Genomic DNA, 22,156 nt, shown 5'->3' with positions numbered 1-22,156 from the left:
CCATGGGGGAGATAAGAATCTGGAACATTGGCCAGATTGGGATCGAGTTCCTGTTCCCGATCCCTACCTTATAAGCACAACCTTCACCCATAGTTACCTGGGGCAATACCAGTTTGGGGTCACGCAGTAAACCTTCCCCCCCCCTTTCTCTCATGGTTGCCATTTACTGCTGTGTGTGTCTTGGTGGTAGGTGACCAGCAAAGTACTGTTTGCCCTCTGCCTCTTCATCACTGGTTTATTTTAAACTATATAACCTGCCCTTTCAGTTTGCAGGTTGGCATACTATACCATAATACTGGATTGGTGGGGAGTAGAGATTCACTGCCTCTCCTACGTTAGAGCTGTTTTACCACACAGGCCCTACCTTCACACATGTCCAACAAGTCATAATGCAATAAGTGTTTTGCTTATTGCAATTTGCGGCACAGATGGAATTGTTTAAAACACATAACATAGTCTCAGTAATCCTTACAGAAACCCTTCAGTGTAGGGCAGCGTTATAATTCCCATAGTGTGGAAGGTGGCATGCCTGTGGTCATCATCTGAGTTTGTGGCGTGGCTGAGGCCTCACACCCTTACTGTACAATCCTGTTTGTCTACTCGGAAGCAAGCCCCGTTGGGTTCGATAAGACTTATTCCCGGTTACATTTGTACAGGATTGCTGCCATGCACTCTGTGCTGCACCACCTTGACCCCAAAGGGGTCCATGGACAAAAGCACACTTTGTTCTGGTCAAACAAGCAGTCAACATTTATAAGAATTATGTACTCTTCTTATAATAAGTTACTAGCTGTAGTCTCATCAAGACCTGTAGCCTAGTTAATGCCGGTAAACTATCAAACCCTTTAATTGTTAAAGTGGAAGTCACAGCTACCCCATAAAAAACAGCCACCTCCGTTACCAGACACAAAGACTGAAATCCAATGTGTGCAATATATAGCTATAAATTATGTAAATAAATTTCCTGCCTTTTCTGATTGGTTGTAGTCTAATAGGTAAATTAGTATAATGTAGCAATGATGTTAGATGCCATCGTTTATATAAGAAATACTTGGACTATTTAATAAGTTGTATTTGCACCATCTTTTGAAAACAATTAGGGTCAGGGAATGCCCAGAGGACCTAAATTGCCATTTTGGACTTCTTAGGGGCTCACCTTAATTCGTTTAGCAGTTCAAGCTGTGTCCATGCACAATTTTCAAGCCCGTTCCTGAAAAGGGACTTAAAGTTCAGATTGAATGCTACCCTGTCCAGATTGAATTATTTTATGATTTCCTGTATCCAGATTTTACTTGCAGTTCTAATACAGAATTGAGACATGTAAATGAATACCAGGTGGCGTTGATTAAAGTTTAGAACAGCTGAATATTGGTGCAAATCCCTAGGGAAGCTTTTGTGCAGTTTTGCCATTGTGGAAAGTACAGTAGCTGTACAGGATCTGTGTTGCTAGACTCTTGCAGGTTAGCGGCTTCTCCCACAGTCCTGGAAACCACATCACAAGTTTTGGTCCGAATTGTCAGATCATTATTTCTACCATTCCCCTTTTTACCCAACTATGGCCAACAGCCAAGGGAAAGCGTAGCCTGAACAAGCAGTCGCTCTTCATAAACAGTAAGGATTCTTGCATTCCCTCAGATTAGGTCAGTGGTTCCCAGACTTCTTTTCCCCAAGGACTGCTTGAAAATTGGTGAGGGTCCTGGCAGACCACTTGCCTCTTGTGGCAATTGCAATTCGCAGTGCTAGATCGTTTTTGTTGCTTTTTTTGTTTCTTAAATACTGTATTTTATTGTTGAATTCATCGAATTCAAATTGCAATACAGTAGAATGCAATGTAATAAAATTAGTAAAATACAGTTTAAAAAATCCATATGAATGTGCCATCTTCAACTACGAACCTACACCGTGAAGCAATGAAACCACTGGGTATGTGGGAGAGAGCGAGCAAGGCTGGAGGAGGAGATTTGCAGAACAGATGCTTGGAAAATCCAAGAAACCTTTAGTGAGGCCACATCATCATAGCTTTAGCTAGAACCCCACACGACATACTGCAGAGGCGGCATTTGATATGGTTTGCTAGTAAAAAGAGTAGGAATATGGTTGCTGTAACTGCAGCTGTTGCATGCTGGCACGTGCCTGAATTCAGACCCTTTGTGGCTGGGGAAATTTTGACCCCTGCCCTATTCTCTGAAGGCTGCTCCACTCAACAGAGTGTTATTGTTCTGGTGATTCTAAGCCGACATGCCATTCTGCTGGTAAAATGACAGCGTTGGGTCTTTGTGACTCAGCCGCACAAGTCTGTCCTAGAGTAATCTGGGCTGATGTCACTTGGCATTTACAGAGATCTGAGCAGGTACATGGAGAATAAACGTTGAGCAATTCAAGCATCCCAAGTCCGAAGAGTTAGGTGTGTTAGAGATGCTATCAGGTGCAAGAAGAACAATTACACCCAATAATTATTATAAGGACTCAAACCTGTCGTTAAAATCAGCCTCCTTGTTAGAGACCTTGAAATTGGCCAGTGTAACAGCAGTCCCTAAAAAGATACTCGGGGGGGCCAAATTGATGAAAATGACACACCCGTTAACATCTGTCTTGGGAAGGCATTATTTAAACCTGAGATACTCAACATATAGAACAGGGTTTCTGAGCCACATCCTTCACTCACCCTGCTTCACATTTTCCTCAAGTGTTTTGTCTGACTGAAACACTTTCTTAAGCAGTTTGTGGAGTGGTTAGAGGGTCAGACTAGGACCTGTGAGACCAGGGTTCAAATCCCCCACTCAGCCACTGGTAAACTCAGTGGGTGACCCTGGACCAGTCACAGTCTAGCCCACCTCACAGAAGATAAAATGGCGTGGAGGAGAGCCACGTATGTTACTTTGAATTCCTTAGAGGAAAAGTGTGTTTAAATACAACAGTAAATCCTGTGATAATGTCTCTTGCTTTCCTGAGTGGAGGGAGGTGTGTGTTGAAATTTTTGACTTTTGTGTGGCTGGAATGTAGCCCACTGTACAAAGCCCATTTCTCTACCCATTCCCCCCCCCCTTTGGCTGGCCCCATGCACCGCTGGTATATGTGACCCTGCAAAATATTCCCAGCCCCTGGTAGAGAAGAAGCAGCGTTGCTGAGGAAGGATGAGCATGGCTTCTGCAGAGGGAAGCCTTGCCTTTCCAAGCTTTTAGAATTAATTCCGCATGTCAGCAAGTGTGTAGTCAGGGGTCAGCAACCTTTTTCAGCCTTGGGCCAGTCCACCGTCTCTCAGACTATGTGGGGGGCCGGACTATATTTTGGAAAAAGAAAAAAAAGAATGAATTCCTATGCCCCACAAATAACCCAGAGATGCATTTTAAATAAAAGGACACATTCTACTCATGTAAAAAACACCAGGCAGGCCCCACAAATAACCCAGAGATGCATTTTAAATAAAAGGACACATTCTACTCATGTAGAAACACGCTGATTCCTGGACCGTCCGTGGGCTGGATTGAGAAGGCGATTGGGCAGCATCCTGCCCCTGGGCCTTAGGTTGCCTACCCCTGAGTGTAGTTGGAGCAATTCATTAGACATGGCATTTCAGAGGATTCTGACAGAGTCTGTCACCAAAGCCTTCTGAGTAAGCTTGTAAATCATGGGATAAAAGGACGGGTCTTTTCTTGTAAGGGGTTAACCAACAGGAAGCAGAGGGTATACATAAACAGGCAGTTTTTACAATGGAAGGAAGTAGAGAGCAAGGTCTCCCAAGGATTACATTGAGACCATTTATTTGTATCAAGTTGGGAATGAGTGGCAAGGTAGCAAGGTTTGGTTTCAGGATGGGAAAACTCAAGGTGACTGGACATTTCCAAAAGAATCTCTCCAAACTGGGTGAATGGGCAACATGATAACAAACAGGTCTCAATGTAAGAGACTTCAGAAGTGATGTGCATAGCAGCAAAGAAACCTAATTACACACACACATACATGTTGTTGTTGCTTAGTCGTTTAGTTGTGTCCGACTCTTCGTGACCCCATGGACCAGAGCACGCCAGGCACTTCTGTCTTCCACTGCCTCCCGCAATTTAGTCAAACTCATGGTGGTAGCTTCGAGAACACTGTCCAACCATCTCGTCCTCTGTCATCCCCTTCTTGTGCCCTCAATCTTTCCCAACATCACAGTCTTTTCCAGGGAGTCTTCTCTTCTCATGAGGCGGCCAAAGTATTGGAGCCTCAGCTTCAGGATCTGTCCTTCCAGTGAGCACTCAGGACTGGTTTCGTTAAGAATGGATGGGTTTGATCTTTTTGCAGTCCATGGGACTCTCAAGAGTCTCCTCCAGCACCATAATTCAAAAGCATCCATTCTTCGGCGATCAACCTTCTTTATAGTCCAGCTCTCACTTCACTACTGGGAAAACCATAGCTTTAACTATATGGACCTTTGTTGGCAAGGTGATGTCTCTGCTTTTTAATATGTATATATATATATATATATGCTTTCGTAGATTTTCACGGGTACAGGAATGCAGGTTTTGGTGTCTTCGGGTGTCTTCCCGTGTAAGAGTTGGGGTGTCTAGGCGACGTTTCGACGAGGTCTCACTCGTCATCTTCAGGCTGGTGCTTTCGGCTTCTTGTTACTGGAACAGAGCAGGATCTCAGTGTTTGAGTTCCTATAAATACTGTTGAGGGGGTGTGGTGTATAGCCTCCAACGTTCTGGGCAGAGAGGAAGTTCCCAGGTTAGTGTGTCTTTTCTTCTTTTGTTCATTAATTACTTGAGGGATATCTTGAGTGATTTCTTGAGTGATATTCTGAGTACCACTTAGGAGGGTCATTAGGTGTGGATTAGTTGCTAAAGCTTTCGTGTCTTGACCTCTTGACCTTGTGAAGAGTTTTTTCTGAGAAGATGGCTGTACTGCACTTAGTTGTGCTCTGGCTTGGCTTCGTGTATAGGGGCGAGCTGTGGTTTTGTGCCCTGTGCCAGCCAGATCTGTGTAGGGATTGCAGGGGGGTGCAGCATCCGGAGGTGCCACTATGGTTTGGCTACTGGATGGTGTCTGTAATTTATCTGTGGAGAGGGTCTGGGTTTGGGTCTGGTGTGGTTGATTGGAGATGGCGTTCTGTGTGCCTCTGGTTCTGGTGTCGGTTTTTGTGGGGAGGGCTATTTTCCAGATGTCTGGCAGGCGGGACGTATCGTCACGCTTGTTCATGTTGTGAGGGTGTTTCTCTATCTCGATGGCTTCCATGATTATTCTCTTGTGGTGGTGTTCCATGTTAAAGAGCAATTTGGAATCTGAAAAATTAATTTCGTGTCCTGTTTCTTTCATGTGTTGGTAAAGAGAGGAAGTTTTTTCTTCTTTTTTGACGGCATTCTTGTGTTCTGCGATACGTGCATTTATTCGTCTGTTTGTTTGTCCAATGTACGTGGCAGACACCATCCAGTAGCCAAACCATAGTGGCACCTCCGGATGCTGCACCCCCCTGCAATCCCTACACAGATCTGGCTGGCACAGGGCACAAAACCACAGCTCGCCCCTATACACGAAGCCAAGCCAGAGCACAACTAAGTGCAGTACAGCCATCTTCTCAGAAAAAACTCTTCACAAGGTCAAGAGGTCAAGACACGAAAGCTTTAGCAACTAATCCACACCTAATGACCCTCCTAAGTGGTACTCAGAATATCACTCAAGAAATCACTCAAGATATCCCTCAAGTAATTAATGAACAAAAGAAGAAAAGACACACTAACCTGGGAACTTCCTCTCTGCCCAGAACGTTGGAGGCTATACACCACACCCCCTCAACAGTATTTATAGGAACTCAAACACTGAGATCCTGCTCTGTTCCAGTAACAAGAAGCCGAAAGCACCAGCCTGAAGATGACGAGTGAGACCTCGTCGAAACGTCGCCTAGACACCCCAACTCTTACACGGGAAGACACCCGAAGACACCAAAACCTGCATATATATATATATATATATATATATATATATATATATATATATATGGTGTGAACTGGTTGTGATTACCCAGGAAATAATTTTTTGGGCTTCTCATTGATAGCTCACTGCTCCACAAACAGCAACTTCAGGGAAAGGAATTGCTAAGAAAGGGACTGAAAATAAACTGCCGGTATAATTCTGCCTCTGTGAATTAGCTGCATTTGGAATGTTTTATGTAGTTACAGTTGCCTTGTCTCACTTAGGGTGATATACAGAGCTGGAAAAGATGCAGAAAAGGGATAACCAAAGGATTTTGAACCGTGTCTTCAAGAGGAAAGGCTAAACTTAGCATTTGGGGCTTTTAGTTTAGGGGGGGGTGACAGATAGGGGGACGTGACAGACTGCATGGTGTAGGAAAAAGTCTCTTGGGATCATCCAGTGAAATTGCTGGTTGAACAAAAGAAGATTCTTCACACAGTGCATAATTAACTTACGGAATTGAAGCTGTGGGGTGTTGTGCTTGGTGTTACGTTCGACAGCTTTAGAAAAGGGGATTCATAGAGAATTGATCCATCATTTGCCATCCGCCACGGCATTTAATTAACCTCTGGCTATTGTTGTGGGAGGGTGGAGAATTTTGCATTCATGCCCTGCTTTGGGGCTTCCCGGAAACAGCTGGCTAGGCACTGCTGGAAGCAGGATTCTGGAGTAGATTCTCCCTTGGCCATTCAGCAGTCGTCGTTGTCCCCCCCCCTCTCTCTGGCCACTGTTCCTTTGGTTCCTCTTCATCCTGGAAGGCATTTCTTCCCCCACAATATTATCAGCTGGACTGCAGTTCTTTGTTTTAATTCCTCGTGCTTTCAGCAATCCACCCTACGAAGGGTTAGTCAGGAAGCATTATGTTCTGTGTCCGACTGATATAGTGGGAGAACCTTGAATGGGCAAAAACTCCGTCACCCGTGCTGGAATCTGTCCAAGGTACAACGCGGGAGTCATCCACGGTTAAGATCGTGCCCTTGTGGTTTTCAGCCTGCGGCATTTTCTAAACCCAAGGTTAGAACTCTGGGTACTGTCAGAAGGAAGACGTACTGTCCAGTTAGTTGTTGTTTAGTATCTGGGGAGGTGCACGAATATCATTCCGAATAATTCCTAAAAATAGTTCTAGCTTGTGGGATCTTCAGCACCATGTAAACATAGTTTACGGTCCAGTGTTAAAAACTCTAGCACTGCGAGAATGTTCCTAATTCTTGAGAAGTAACATCATGTGTTTAGATATCACTACTTCAGATTCCAGATGTAATGGGTTTAGGGGTTGCTTGTGCGTAAGTTGCCGCCACTCCTGGCTAGGTTACCTGGTTGAACCCTTTCTGACTGAACAGCCTCTAGCATCGTGGCTGTCTCAGTCGCTAGCAGAATCCGTCAGTGGGCGTTTCTTGAACTTCTTCCAGCACAAAAATTCTTTGACGCCTAGTCTCCGCCTAGTCTCCCTGCGCGGAAGCCTTCTGCGCAGGGAGGGTGTGGGCAGCGGAGGACCCGTACTCTCTCCGCTGGTCTCCGGCGAGGAGTCTTGGAGCCTCCTCTCCGATTCCCCCATCTGCCTCCCTTCTCCACTGGTGTTACACTGATTTCCTTCCCCAGCAAATGGGCTGCCCCTCTCCCTACTAGGACCCTCTCCGGCATCCCTCTGGAGCCTTCGCTCCGCCTCTAGCTCCGATGGCAGTTCCCTGACACCAGAGTACTAACTTCAAGGTTTCAGCTGTCTTTTTGCTTTCCTCCCCCTCCTTTTTTTCCTTCCCAGCTTCATTAAATTAAATTGTTGTTGTTTAGTCATTTAGTCGTGCCCAACTCTTCCTGACCCCATGGACCAGAGCACGCCAGGCACTCCTGTCTTCTACTGCCTCCCGCAGTTTGGTCAAACTCATGCTGGTAGCTTCGAGAACACTGTCTAACCATCTCGTCCTCTGTCATCCTCTTCTCCTCGTGCCCTCCACCTTTCCCAACATCAGGGTCTTTTCCAGGGATTCTTCTCTTCTCATGAGGTGGCCAAAGTATTGGAGCCTCAGCTTCAGGATCTGTCCTTCCAGTGAGCACTCAGGGCTGATTTCCTTAGGAATGGAGAGGTTTGATCTTCTTGCAGTCCATGGGACTCTCCAGAGTCTCCTCCAGCACCAGAATTCAAAAGCATCAATTCTTCGGCAATCAGCCTTCTTTATGGTCCAGCTCTCACTTCCATACATCACTACTGGGAAAACCATAACTTTAAGTATACGGACCTTTGTCGGCAAGGTAGAATCATAGAATCATAGATTCATAGAATCATAGAGTTGGAAGAGACCACAAGGGCCATCGAGTCCAACCCCCTGCCAAGCAGGAAACACCATCAGAGCACTCCTGACATATGGTTGTCAAGCCTCTGCTTAAAGACCTCCAAAGAAGGAGGCCCCACCACACTCCTTGGCAGCAAATTCCACTGTCAAACAGCTCTTACTGTCAGGAAGTTCTTCCTAATGTTTAGGTGGAATCTTCTTTCTTGTAGTTTGAATCCATTGCTCTGTGTCCGCTTCTCTGGAGCAGCAGAAAACAACCTTTCTCCCTCCTCTATGTGACATCCTTTTATATATTTGAACATGGCTATCATATCACCCCTTAACCTCCTCTTCTCCAGGCTAAACATGCCCAGCTCCCTTAGCCGTTCCTCATAAGGCATCGTTTCCAGGCCTTTGACCATTTTGGTTGCCCTCCTCTGGACACGTTCCAGTTTGTCAGTGTCCTTCTTGAACTGTGGTGCCCAGAACTGGACACAGTACTCCAGGTGAGGTCTGACCAGAGCAGAATACAGTGGCACTATTACTTCCCTTGATCTAGATGCTATACTCCTATTGATGCAGCCCAGAATTGCATTGGCTTTTTTAGCTGCCGCGTCACACTGTTGGCTCATGTCAAGTTTGTGGTCAACCAAGACTCCTAGATCCTTTTCACATGTACTGCTCTCAAGCCAGGTGTCACCCATCTTGTATTTGTGCCTCTCATTTTTTTTGCCCAAGTGCAATACTTTACATTTCTCCCTGTTAAAATTCATCTTGTTTGTTTTGGCCCAGTTCTCTAATCTGTCAAGGTCGTTTTGAAGTGTGATCCTGTCCTCTGGGGTGTTAGCCACCCCTCCCAGTTTGGTGTCATCTGCAAATTTGATCAGGATGCTCTTGAGTCCATCATCCAAGTCGTTGATAAAGATGTTGAATAAGACCAGGCCCAAGACAGAACCCTGTGGCACCCCACTAGTCACTCTTCTCCAGGATGAAGAGGAACCATTGATGAGCACCCTTTGGGTTCGGTCAGTCAGCCAGTTACAAATCCACTGAGTGGTAGCATAGTCAAGACCGCATTTTACCAGCTTCTTTACAAGAATATCATGGGGCACCTTGTCAAATGCCTTACTGAAATCAAGGTAGGCTATATCCACTGCGTTCCCTTCATCTACCAGGCTTGTAATTCTGTCAAAAAACGAGATCAGGTTAGTCTGACATGACTTATTTTTCAGAAATCCATGCTGACTATTGGTGATCACAGCATTCCTTTCTAGGTGCTCACAGACTGTTTGCTTAATGATCTGCTCCAGAATCTTTCCTGGTATTGATGTCAGACTGACTGGGCGGTAGTTTTAAATTTTGCTAAATCTATTATTTTTGTTTCATACACTCATTCAGCTGTTGCTTTATTAATTACTATTTAGCTTTGATTTTTCTTCCATTCCCTGTTTAAAAAGGCAAGAAAGCCCTTGCATCATATCAAAGGTCCGGCTGGCCAGCTTCGAAGACCTTTGACATGCCATGAGGGCAAACACACTCTCCTCCTGTTTGCCTCCCAGCATCTGGCATTTGGTGGAATACAGCCTCTGAACCTTTGTGTACTTTTATATTTATTTCAGATCTTTATAACCAGCAGTTCTGAGGGAGGCTTACAGGATAAAAACAAACAAAAACTAAACAACAGTGAAATGGATAACACAGCAGCATCTGATGCAGAGTAGAGATCATCTTCTGGCAGCAAATCCAGTAAATTAAATACAGTAGTACCTCGGGTTACATACGCTTCAGGTTACAGACACTTCAGCTTACAGACTCCGCTAACCCAGAAATAGTACCTCGGGTTAAAAACTTTGCTTAAGGATGAGAACAGAAACCGTGCTCCAGCGGCAGCAGGAGGCCCCATTAGCTAACGTGGTGCTTCAGGTTAAGAACAGTTTCCGGTTAAGAACGGACCTCCAGAACGAATTAAGTACTTAACCCGAGGTACCACTGTACATATCATGTGCACATGTGTGGAATCTAGGCATTCCATAGCATTTCCTGCTAAAATATCGACTTATTTGGTGTCCAATGCCATTTCCATTCATATTTTAGTAGATTAAACACTTCAGTAAGGCATGACGTTAGTTTCAACCAACCTGCTTTTGAATATTCTGTCTGCAGCTAAAAGCGTGGTTGCCATATCCTGATTCTGAAGGCGATATGACACAGCTATGGCCAACCTTTTTGCAGTTGCCCTGCGGGTCACACAGGCAACGTAGGAGTGTCTGCCGCTCACGCTTGCAAGCGTCCGTGCCTTGGGATCCTTTTGCCTCTTGTCTTCTGAGACAGGGAGCCTTTAGCGGAGTGGTATCCTGAAGGTCCCGGGTTCAATAGCTGGCGTCTCCAGAAGGATCTTGGATTTGGGAAACAACTGCGTTCTTCTGCATTCTCAGCAACGCGCATGCAGGGGAAAGAGAACGACGGCAAGAATATGAGGGAGATTGCCGGCTCCTCTCCACCCCACCCAAACCACAAGAAGGGAAATCAGCTGTTGGCTTATTCTGGGGGCATTATTGCAATGTTGTCTTTTTTTAATTAAGATGAAGCAGCACTTTCTGTTTCTGCTGCTGCTGCTTGTGTTGGTTGTGATCAGGCCACCTCAGCTGTGCCAGCCATCCTCAGATATACAGTGGTACCTCAGGTTAAGAACTTAATTTGTTCTGGAGGTCCGTTCTTAACCTGAAACTGTTCTTAACCTGAAGCACCACTTTAGCTAATGGGGCCTCCCGCTGCTGTTGCGCCGCTGAAGCACAATTCCTGTTCTCATCCTGAAGCAAACTTCTTAACCTGAGGTACTATTTCTGAGTTAGCGGAGTCCGTAACCTGAAGCGTATGTAACCTGAAGCGTCTGTAACCCGAGGCACCACTGTATGCTAATTGCCAAACGGTACCTTAAACCCAGTACCACCATGATATGTCTAGGCACCACCCCCCTCCCCCCAGTGAGGGGATGAGTTGCTGTTAATTTCATCTTTATACCACTTTATATTTTATATTTTAAAATCTCAAAGCGGTTTACAGCACATTAAAACAGCAAAGCAGGCGATTCAGAGTAACACAAATTCAAGCTTCTAGGAAAATATTTCAGATCCTTCTCTACGTTACCTTTTGCTTTTCCCATATTTATTTACCAACTCACTTTATAGAGCTGTCTCATGGCAGAAGGACTCTGGGAAGCCCGTGTGGTGTAGTGGTTAGAGTGTCAGACTAGGACCTGGGAGGTCTGGGTTCAAGTCCCCACTGGGTCATGAAGCTCACCTTGGAGTCAGCCACAGCCTCTTAACCTCCATCACAGGGTCGTCGTAGGAATTTACTGGGTTGAACCATGTACTCCTTGGAGAAAGATATGAATGGAGAAAATAAGCTCTTCTGCTGACCTGCTAAAGAAAGCTGGAGGGGTCAGCCAGATGGAGATGTCAGTCACCAAAGTGGTATTGTTAATATTCCAGAATGAGCTGCTCCTCTCAGTGTCACCACTACCAGTTACCGTACAGGAATACAGTGGTACCTCATTCCGGAGGTCTGTACTTAACCTGAAACTGTTCTTAACCTGAAGCACCACTTTAGCTAATGGGGCCTCCTGCTGCCGCTGCGCCACCAGAGCACGATTTCTGTTCTCATCCTGAAGCAAAGTTCTTAATCTGAGGTAATATTTCTTGGGTTAGCGGAGTCTGTAACCTGAAGCGTATGTAACCTGAAGCGTATGTAGCCCGAGGTACCACTGTACGTGCACCCCCATTCCTCATTCACAAAATGTAGCGCCAATTTCCTAAGGCAGTGAGCATTTTTTCTCAGTGCCATTTAAACAATCCAGGAACCACCATCACCATTCATAAATTCATGTGGATGTGCCAGGTTTTAAAATGGTTCTCTGCACTATTTCACTAAGGTCAGAGAGTGGAAATCTTAAAATTAGAATAAGGAAAGGGGTGGAGGAAAAGGAGAAGGGAAGGGAAGACGGCTGCTATGGATATGGTACACTTTTGCTGGCTTCTGGGCGCTAGTGAAGGGAACTGAAGGGAGACCGCATGTTCGAAAGCGTGTGCTAACCAAAGGAATAGTGGCACGTGGGTGGCTTGGAGTAAAGAACTGCTTGCCTTCTGTCTCTATCCACCTTAGAAATCCTGGGTGGCGAATTGGCAGCACCTGCAGTGTGAGATTCCTGCCCCCAGCTGTTTGGATGGGAAAAGTCCAGAGACCTGGAAGCAGCAACTGCCACTTAGTGAGCAAAATGAAATTGCATAAAGCTGTATAAAAGCTGGCATGCTTTCGAACCTAGCGAAAGCTTCCTTCTGAACTTCTCTGGTTGCTCCGCCAAAATATTTGGATGACTCTTTGCCCGACTGCCGATTTCCCTGACGCATAGATGTTGTGTTGCTGCAACATACCATGTGACGTGTGACGGTGCTTATCCCCTCTTGCGTAACAGCATCCACTGCGGGCAGGCAGTTTTAGAATGTGTTTTTATTATGTACCATGCAGAACAAGTGAGCAGCTTAGGAAGAAAGCTAGTTATTCAAATGGCTATGGAAATTCTGATTATTATTTTTCTTGTAATAGAATGTTTGCATGACGGGTGCTTTATTTAGAACTTGGTGCATCTTGTGCAAATACGTGACAAATGATACAGCGCCACAACCAGTTGTTCTTCCCATGGACCATTTAAAAATCACGGTTAAGGAAGCTTAACGGTGGTTTGGTGTGATGCCTGGATCGTTGAACCATAGTGGTGGCTGAGCAATTCACCTCCAGAAGTTGCTATTCCGGAGTCCTTTGTAGAGATTCCAGGTGCCTAGAAAGCTTTCCTGAGTTGTAGCTGGTTACAGATAGGTAGCCGTGTTGGTCTGCCATAGTCAAAATAAAAAAAATTCCTTCCAGTAGCACCTTAAAGACCAACTAAGTTAGTTCTTGGTATGAGCTTTCGTGTGCATGCACACTTCTTCAGATACACATGTGATCTGTGTATCTGAAGAAGTGTGCATGCACACGAAAGCTCATACCAAGAACTAACTTAGTTGGTCTTTAAGGTGCTACTGGAAGGAATTTTTTTATTCTGAGTTGTAGCTGTTGGAGCAGTCGGCAGGCACCATGAAGGAAGGTCTCCAGCAAGACCTCCTTGCCGCTGTCATCACCTCTTGTCAACCAGGCTGCGGAGACTCAGAGCCACCACAGGAAAGGCCTGTTCTTGTTTTTCCACCTTCTGTATTCTCATAGAGGGGGTAAACGAGGATTATCGTAGAGTCCAAGAGAGATGATTAGCGTAGAGTCCAAGAGAGGCGGTCCTTATTCTGGGCTGTTAAGGCTTTATAGGGGAAAACCAGTACACTGGTACCTCAGGTTCCAGACTCCGCTAACCCAGAAATAGTGCTTCAGGTTAAGAACTTTGCTTCAGGATGAGAACAGAAATCGCGAGGCGGCGGCAGCGGGAGGCCCCATTAGCTAAAGTGGTGCTTCAGGTTAAGAACGGACCTCCAGAACGAATTAAGTTCTTAACCCGAGGTATCACTGTACTTTGAATTGGGCCTGGAAACGGACAGTCAGGGCAGTCAGGCCAGGTTCGGTGTAATGCAGTCAAACCTTGGTTGTCGAACATACCGTATTTTTTGCTCTATAAGACTCACTTTTTCACTCCTAAAAAGTGAGGGGAAATGTGTGTGCGTCGTATGGAGCGAATGCGGGCTGCGCAGCTATCCCAGAAGCCAGAACAGCAAGAGGGATTGCTGCTTTCACTGCACAGCGATCCCTCTTGCTGTTCTGGCTTCTGAGATTCAGAATATTTTTTTTCTTGTTTTCCATCTCCAAAAACTAGGTGCGTCTTGTGGTCTGGTGCGTCTTATAGAACGAAAAATACGGTGATCTGTTCCGGAAGCCCGTTCGGCTTCCAAAACGTTCGACAACCGAATCACAGCTACCGATTGGTTGCAGGAGCTTCCTGCACTCAGCGGAAGCCGTGTCAGACATTTGGCTTCCGAAAAATGCTTGAAAACCGGAGCATTTACTTCTGGGGGTTTTAGCGTTTGGGAGCTGAAATGTTCTGAAACAGAGACGTTCGGCAGCTGAGGTTTGACTCAAACTGTCTTGCTCCAGTGAGCAACCGGGTGATTGATTTCTGAATTCCTTCTAGACCCCCATGCAACCGATTCCCCGAACCCTCTGGTGCAGCTTTTGTGGATATCCAGGCACTTTAGCAAGGAGACGACCTCTTTGCATGACTAGACTGCTGCTTCTGAAGTTTTGAATCTCAACCAGTATTTTTATCCATATTTAGAAATATAAAAATATCAGCATCGTATTTTAAATATCAGTTATCATTACAGTGGTACCTCGGGTTAAATACTTAATTCATTCCGGAGGTCCGTTCTTAACCTGAAACTGTTCTTTAGCTAATGGGGCCTCCTGCTGCCGCCACCGCATGATTTCTGTTCTCATCCTGAAGCAAAGTTCTTAACCCGAGGTACTATTTCTGGGTTAGCGGAGTATGTAACCTGAAGCGTATGTAACCTGAAGCGTATGTAACCCGAGGTACCACTGTAGTAGCTGAAGCAGAGGTATGCTGCCTTAAAGCGAAGCTAGACAAGCAAAGGTAAAAGTTAGTTTGTTTGTGGCCAGGATTTCTTCAGTCTCTGGTTTAGTTGCTGAAACTCTCCCTGCCTAATCTGCCGGCTTCCATTAAGCTGTGCGGAATTGGTTTGCGATACTTCTCTGCCCTTAATAGTACACGCCTGATAACATTGTTTTCAAGAATGAGCTTTCTTCCAGGAACAATGTGGCCATGCCTTGACTCTTTTCCCCCGGGGGTTATGGGGGAATGGCATTTTTATGACGAGAAGCCACCTGTGGGCTATTGTCAGGTTGTGTTCTTGGGTCTGAAAGGTTCCTGTTGAGCGTTCAGAGTTTTTAGGGCAGCGTGAGCCATGCAACGACTAATGGATGCAGCTAGGCTGGCAGTGAAAAACTGGTACCCTCAAAAGCGTTAACATTTGACCATATACAGTGTGTGTCTGCGTAACAGCATCTTACAGGTGCAGGAAATGGGGGAGTGGGGAGTTAATGTATCTCACGAAAGCAGTCAAAGGCAACTTCAGATGATTCAATTTCCTGCACCGAGGTCAGTTTCCACGTAGGAAATGTGTCATTTGCAGATTTCTATGTGTGTGGCAGGGTCCTTTTCACCAAAAGTCATAGAATTGTAGAGTTGGAAGGGACCCCAACATACAGGTATTTCCCATTCTGGCAGAAAATGTTCTCAAGCCATGCTTTAAACCAGCCATGGGTTGCATGTTAAGGAATAATTCCTACTCAAGAGTTGAGATGAAAAACGTGTGTATTCTGCTAAGAATCACAGTTGAAGCTAGTAGTAAATTTAAATATACCATGTAAGTACGATGGTTTTAAAGCAATAGTAAGTTTGGATACAACGTTTAAGTACAGAAATAATGTAGTTTCAAATATGCAGTGATATGGTACAAAGGTACCTAAATTACCAGTGCACAGACAGGGCCCTGTTTCGGAGTAAGCGCCTTCTTCAGCTCGGTTTTTTTTTAGGACTATAAATCTGTTGGAAGTCTGTATCATTTAATTCTTTTATGTTTCCTTTTTCGACATGCGTCTTAGATAATTGAATCCAAGTTTTCTTGCGTTTTCCTGTGCGTTTTCTGATCTGCTTTAAACCATTGGCCTTCAACTCATGTGTCAGGACCGATTGGGGGTTTGCACCAACCGCAGCACTGCAATTTGGACTCGGGGAGAAAACGTGAGAAGGGTGTTCCATTATGTAAAGGTGGTTCCCAGGTGTGGAAAGCTTTAGGGTGTGTCGCTTGAAATGATGCAGACCATGTAGGGATAGTTTTCTGCTTAGGAAGAAAAAAAAAGGTAAAGCCTTAGAATGCCTCTGAAAGTGTCTAGTTCAGTTCTGTTGGACATTTAGGTAACCCTTTGAAACCATTCTCCATCTCCTTTTGAGCAGGAAAGTCTGACTGGTGCCCAGGACTGGTGCCCCTTGCAGATTCCCTTGCGCGGAGGGTGGAACTTCTCCGTAAATCCTGCTCTTGGATATAGTCTAGTTAAATGGCCTCCCCACCTCACAAGAAAGTAGTGCATCTTTAAGAACATTTTTAAATAGAGTGGTACCTCTGGATGCGAACAGGATCCGTTCCGGAGCCCCGTTCGCATCCTGAAATGAACATAACATGCATCTACGCGTTTTGCCACTTCTGCACATGCGTGTGACGTCATTTTGAGCGTCTGCGCATGCGCGAGCGGCGAAACCTGGAAGTAATGCGTTCCGTTACTCCCGGGTCGCCGCAGAGCGTAACCCGAAAACGCTCAACCTGAAGCGTATTCATCCTGAGGTATGACTGTCTGTTATATAGCAGTGTACCTCAAGTAAGTCACCTTTAAAAAAAGGAATTACAAATTTGTGCTTTTGACTTTCTTACTTCCAAGAAACCAAGAAAGTTTTGAAGACATCTGAAAGCAGTGCTGTATAGTAAAGTTTTTAATGTTTTATCATAGTTTTAATATTCTGTTGGAAGCTGCCCAGAGTGGCTGGGGTAGCCCAGTCAGATGGGTGGCATATGGCCCAACTTAATGGCAGTCACCATAGGGCATATACCTGCAGAAAACCTAGGTGTATTTTCTATTGGGATAAGTGTATTGGTTTCCCCCAAAGGAGCCAGGAAATGGTAGTTTGTGATGGCGCTGAGATTTTTATTTGAGATACCCTCCCTGAATCACACCTCCGAGCTTTCATCGGAGAGAGCGAGCTTATTTCTACAAAACAATTCGAAAGCTATGGTGTGGCTGTGCCTTCAGTGCTCAGGTGTTCCTGAGGAATAATTGTATATGGCTTGAAATGCAAGTGTTCTCCCCGCCCTTTGTCATGGGCAAGTTACCCTGCTGCCCCTTATTCACCCGTGCCTGCTTGCAAGGTGAACTATAGCTTCCTTTTGAACTTCTTTTCTTTGGGGCGGTTAGCTGTGTGGTGCAAAAGTACCCAAGACGATGGAGCAAGGCAAGTCAAAGAAGCAAGGCCACGCCACCATGGAATTTTCCTTTGATACATGCCTGTGTTGATGGCATTTAGTAGCACATGGAGAAAGAGAGTTTCTTTCACCCAGCCAGCCACCCTCACGCTTTGGGGCTTACTTGAAGAATGTCTTCTAAGCTACTAAAATACCTTTACCTTGATTCTACTACCTCCAAACAGTTTCATAGTGCCTTTCTCCCCTCCACCTTGAAAGAATTGGCGAGGAAATGTTTACTGCCCAGATTATACATGAAAAATGTTTATTACTACTGGGAGTGGGCAAGCAAACACTTAGTAAGCCACCTGAAAGTGTGCCTTGGAATTGGACATTTTTTCCGGCACTTTAGCCTTGGTGATAATTCTCCTCGGGTCTCCATCTATCAGGGATTCTTTAGCTGCGATTCCTGCATTTCAAGGGGCTGGACTAAAGGACCCTTGAGGTCCCTTTCAACTCTACAGTTCTATGATACTGTGGTTAAGAACACTTTAAAAGATGTGAGTTGCTGGTTGGATGTGGCTTAATAATAATAATAATAATAATAATAATAATAATAATAATAATAATAATAATAATTTATTTGTACCCCGCCCATCTGGCTGGGTTTCCCCAGCCACTCTGGGCGGCTTCCACAGAGACCAAAAATGTCACACATTAAAAACTTCCCTGAACAGGGCTGCCTTAAGATGTCTTCTGAATGTCAGGTAGTTGTTTATCGCTTTGATATCTGATGGGAGGGCGTTCCACAGGGCGGGTGCCACTACCGAGAAGGCCCTCTGCCTGGTTCCCTGTAGCTTTGCTTCTCGCAATGAGGGAACCGCCAGAAGGCCCTCGCTGCTGGACCTCAGCGTCCGGGCAGAACGATGGGGGTGGAGACGCTCCTTCAGGTATACTGGACCGAGGCTTTCAAGGTCAACACCAACACTTTGAATTGTGCTCGGAAACGTACTGGGAGCCAATGTAGGTCTTTCAAGACCGGTGTTATGTGGTCTCGGCGGCCACCCCCAGTCACCAGTCTAGCATAATAATGATAAATTTTATTTATACCCCACCCTCCCTGGCCAGAGCTGGGCTCAGGGCAGCTAACACCAGTAAAATTACAATAAAAACATAATGGGGGGGGGGGACCAATTTAAAATACAGGTTAAAATGCAATTTAAAATGCAGCCTCATTTTAAAAGTGGATCAAAACCGTAAGGGGAGGGAAATATAAGGGTCAGACTGAGTCCAAACCAAAGGCCAGGCGGAACAGCTCTGTCTTTCAGGCCCTGCGGAAAGAGATTGCAAAATCTCTTTAGAGATCCTCCTTAATTTCGAGCATAGCAAGGTGGCGATACTGGACCTCTGTTACCTGACCCTGACGTCAGGTAACCTGTCTGCTGCCACTGAACATGGTTTTTAGAAATCATTCCTTGAAGCTACTGAGAGATCTTTATCAATAAAACTGTGTTATCTTTTTTCAAATGCCACTGGCATGATTGTGAGGAGCAGCAATCCCTTCGCTTATTCTAAAGGGAAAATGTTACACTACAAAGAAGAGTTATTCTTGCATATCATCTCCTGTGCTAGACCGTAGAAACTCAAGGAAGCTCTTAATAGCCATTTTGAATGTTTCATCAATACCAGCTTGTATGAAAAATAAACCTTTTTCTTCTTAAAAAGAGCAGAGAAGCTTGGGATAACCTCAGCTGTTTTATTCTCTGTATTGTTGGAAGTCTTTTTCTCTTCTTTTTTGCTGAATAGATTTTAAATCGTCTAAAGTTTGCTCCTTAGTCACTGCTAATCCCTTTCCGCTTTGCCTTTTGTTTTTCTCATGCAGGGAACACCGTTAGTAATTTGATTTTCATTCTACCTCCAATCTATGGTGCAATTCAGAGTTACAGAGATGGCCTCGAAACACGATATATAATAGCTTATTTGTGTGTCGCAGGTAAGTGGGGCAGCTTGTACTTTATATCCTGATGGTGTGGGGAGTCAGGTGACTTTTCGAGTGACAAGCGGTGACAAGTTTTATCCTTGCTTTCCCCAGATTATGTCCCTATGGCAAAGGGAAACCCAAGATGATTTCCTTGGAGCCTGTTGGCTGTTTTTAAAATGGCCTGGTGTGACCATGTCCCTGACTTAAAAAGAGTCTTTGGCATTGCACCACTTGTTAAGAAAAGCACACCTTGAATAGTTGTTGCTCCCGAAGGAGAGTCCCTGAGAGCGTTCGCACAATTAAGTCCTAGTAAGGAGATGCCTAAGTGTTGTACATTCACTCCTCTCTTTGCTTGAGTAGAGAAACAAACTAGAAAACTGCAATTAACCGTAGCTTCCCATTCTAGAGGAACCGGAACTATGATTAGTGGCTTTCAAACAAGCCAGGACTTGTTTCAAGGAACAGAGCTTTTTTAAAAAAATCCATAAGAGATGGCTATAAGTATTCTCCAGGTCAGGTCTAATTATTCTTCCACACGAATGTGACTTTATTTTTTAGAGCGCAAGAGGTGGGGGAGTTGCAAAGGTAGCTAGTGTGTGCCAACATTTTCCCAAAAAGGAGGATTAAAATGAGCCTACCCTGCCCTTTGGAGAAGTATGCTTAAAGTACGGCCATCACACGAAGGAGTCAACAGTTTTTGGCTGGACTTTGTAACCAAGCGAAAAATTACAGTTGCCAACCTTTCCTGCCCTGGAGCAGGAGAGGTTGTGAGGACTGCCTTGTCTGCACATCATTGTATCTAATGCTGTGTGAGCTTTGTCCCACTTGCACAATGGGATTTCCCTTTCCTGTCCCTGCTTGCCCCCCAAAATCTGCTCCAGAGGGCCCCCCCACCACAGATTTAGAAGACGCACGGCGGGGTGTGGACTGCGTAGGAGAAAAGATGGAAGTTCTGTTACACCAGTGGAACGGCACCATTGGGTACACCCTAGGGCAGGCATGGGCAAACTCTGTCCCTCCAGATGTTTTGGGACTACAACTCCCATCATCCCTAGCTAACAGGACCAGTGGTCAGGGATTATGGGAATTGTAGTCCCAGAACATCTGGCAGGCCGAGTTTGCCCATGCCTGCCCTAGGGTCTTCCTCCCAGCTTTGCGGCTTGAGATGAGGATGGGACCGCCATGCAATTTCTGGGGTGATCCCCGACCACCTTTGCAGCTTCAGAGCTGGGAGGAAGGATGGTCACGCAACAGAGGGCAGCAGCACTTCATTTGCTGTTACATACCTATAATATTTTTTGGTACCGCCTTTCCTAAAACCTCACATGCAACAAATAAAGTTGTAAGCAGCAGCATACTAGCCAGGGCAAATTGAGAATTCCATTTAAAACCAACTGGTATTAACGTATTTTTCGCTGTATAAGCCGCACCAGACCATAAGATGCACCTAGTTTTTGGAAGAGGAAAAGAAGGGGGGGGGGGAATTCTGAATCCCAGAAGCCAGGACAGCCAGCGGGAGCGCTGCGCTGTGATCCAGCTGCCTGTCCTGGCTTCTTGCTTGCCGGGTGCAGCCTCTCCCGGGCAAGGGGAGCCTTCATCCCCTGCCCGGGAGAGGCTGCGCACGGCTAAGGCAGCCCTTCTCCCTCCTCGAGGAAAAGCCCCCAAGAGCCGCGCACACACACTCCACGCAGCTGTTTAAAGGGAGTGCTAAGCAGAGCCTCGCGTCTGCGTTCGCTCCATAAGACGCACACACATTTTCCCTTACTTTTTAGGAGGGGGAAAGTGCGTCTTATGGAGCGAGAAAATACGGTAGCTGCCAGCAAAGACCTGGGGAAATTAACACTTTTTTTTTCAAGTGCTGGGAGGACACCTGCGTTGGCCCTAGACTTGATTTTTTTTGGGGGGGGGGGTTGCACAGAGTAGGTGCCACAGCAAAAAATGCCCGTGCCCGGATCACCTTGAACTGGGTCTCTGCAGCTTGCTTAATAAGCCAGAGAGCCTCATTAGTTGATCTTGCTGACTGGGTCAGTCCATATGGGAGAAGGCGCTCCCTCGGCTCGCCAAGTCCCAGCTTGCTTAAGTTAGTATTGAAAACTTTAGGCTTGGTCCGACCGCTTTGACAAGCGTAATTGTTGGAGTCTCTTTTTCTTCATTCCCCACCCTTTTATACCTCATTCTTCGTCCAAAGAGCTTGGGGGATCTCGTGGCTAGAAATAGGTTTTCTTGCCAGGCAGCTTGCAAGACCAGGCAGGCTTTGCTTCAGTAGCAGAGCTGCGCGTGTATCCTCCTTCTGTTACCCTCCCTGCTCTCGACAAGAACCTAACATCCTGGACTACACAGAGAGCCAGTGTGCTCCCTGCCTGCCGGACTTCTTCAACCCATTTATCGGTTGGCCGTTTAGTTTCTGAAAACTCCTTGGGCGAATAATTTCATAGGACCTGCTGGGAGAGCAAAGAAACCAAGGGAAAAGTTTCCGCAAGTGTTTAATAATGACGTCTCAATTAACTTGTCGGTTGAAACAGTCCCGCCTCCTGAACAGCCATTTTAGGTTTGCTGCCTTTTCTCACTCATCAATACAAAGTTGGTTTGGGTACAAGGAAGACCTTGGTTTATCTAGCCCAGTGTTTCCCAGAGTTGGGTCTCCAGCTGTTTTTGGACCACAGTTCCCATCATCCCTGACCACTGGTCCTTCTAGCTAAGGGTGATGGGATTTGTAGTCCAGAAACAGCTGGAGACCAAAGTTTGGAAAACCTTGGTCTAGCCCAATATTTTCTATTTTGATTGGCTCCAATCTTGCTGCCCAGTTTCCTCCTTTCACTTCAGGAGCTTGTAGGTCCACATTTGGTTGCAGGAAAAAGGGAGTGTTTGGAATTGTGTGTATTCCATTCAGGAATTCATTTGACTTCCGTGGAAAGGCCCTGAAATGAACTCTGGTAGATTTCTTAGCATAG

The 22,156-nt window shown here is 45.6% G+C and overlaps 1 protein-coding gene across 2 annotated transcripts in view; it reads left to right on the top strand.

The window, feature by feature from the left end:
- The window catches only part of ACER3 (alkaline ceramidase 3), a 51,503-nt gene that overhangs the window by 5,393 nt on the left and 23,954 nt on the right, over positions 1-22,156 (top strand). For both annotated transcript variants that reach the window (XM_081197458.1, XM_081197459.1), the window contains exon 2: positions 19,107-19,217. In XM_081197458.1, the coding sequence (XP_081053584.1) occupies positions 19,107-19,217 (111 nt within the window). The remainder of the gene's footprint in view (positions 1-19,106; positions 19,218-22,156) is intronic.

The sequence above is a fragment of the Podarcis bocagei genome (genome assembly GCF_964188305.1).
Source record: "Podarcis bocagei genome assembly, chromosome: 6".
Taxonomy (NCBI): Eukaryota; Metazoa; Chordata; class Lepidosauria; order Squamata; family Lacertidae; genus Podarcis; species Podarcis bocagei.
The sequence above is the reverse complement of the archived record's forward strand: the minus strand, read 5'-3'. Positions and strand labels throughout refer to the sequence as shown.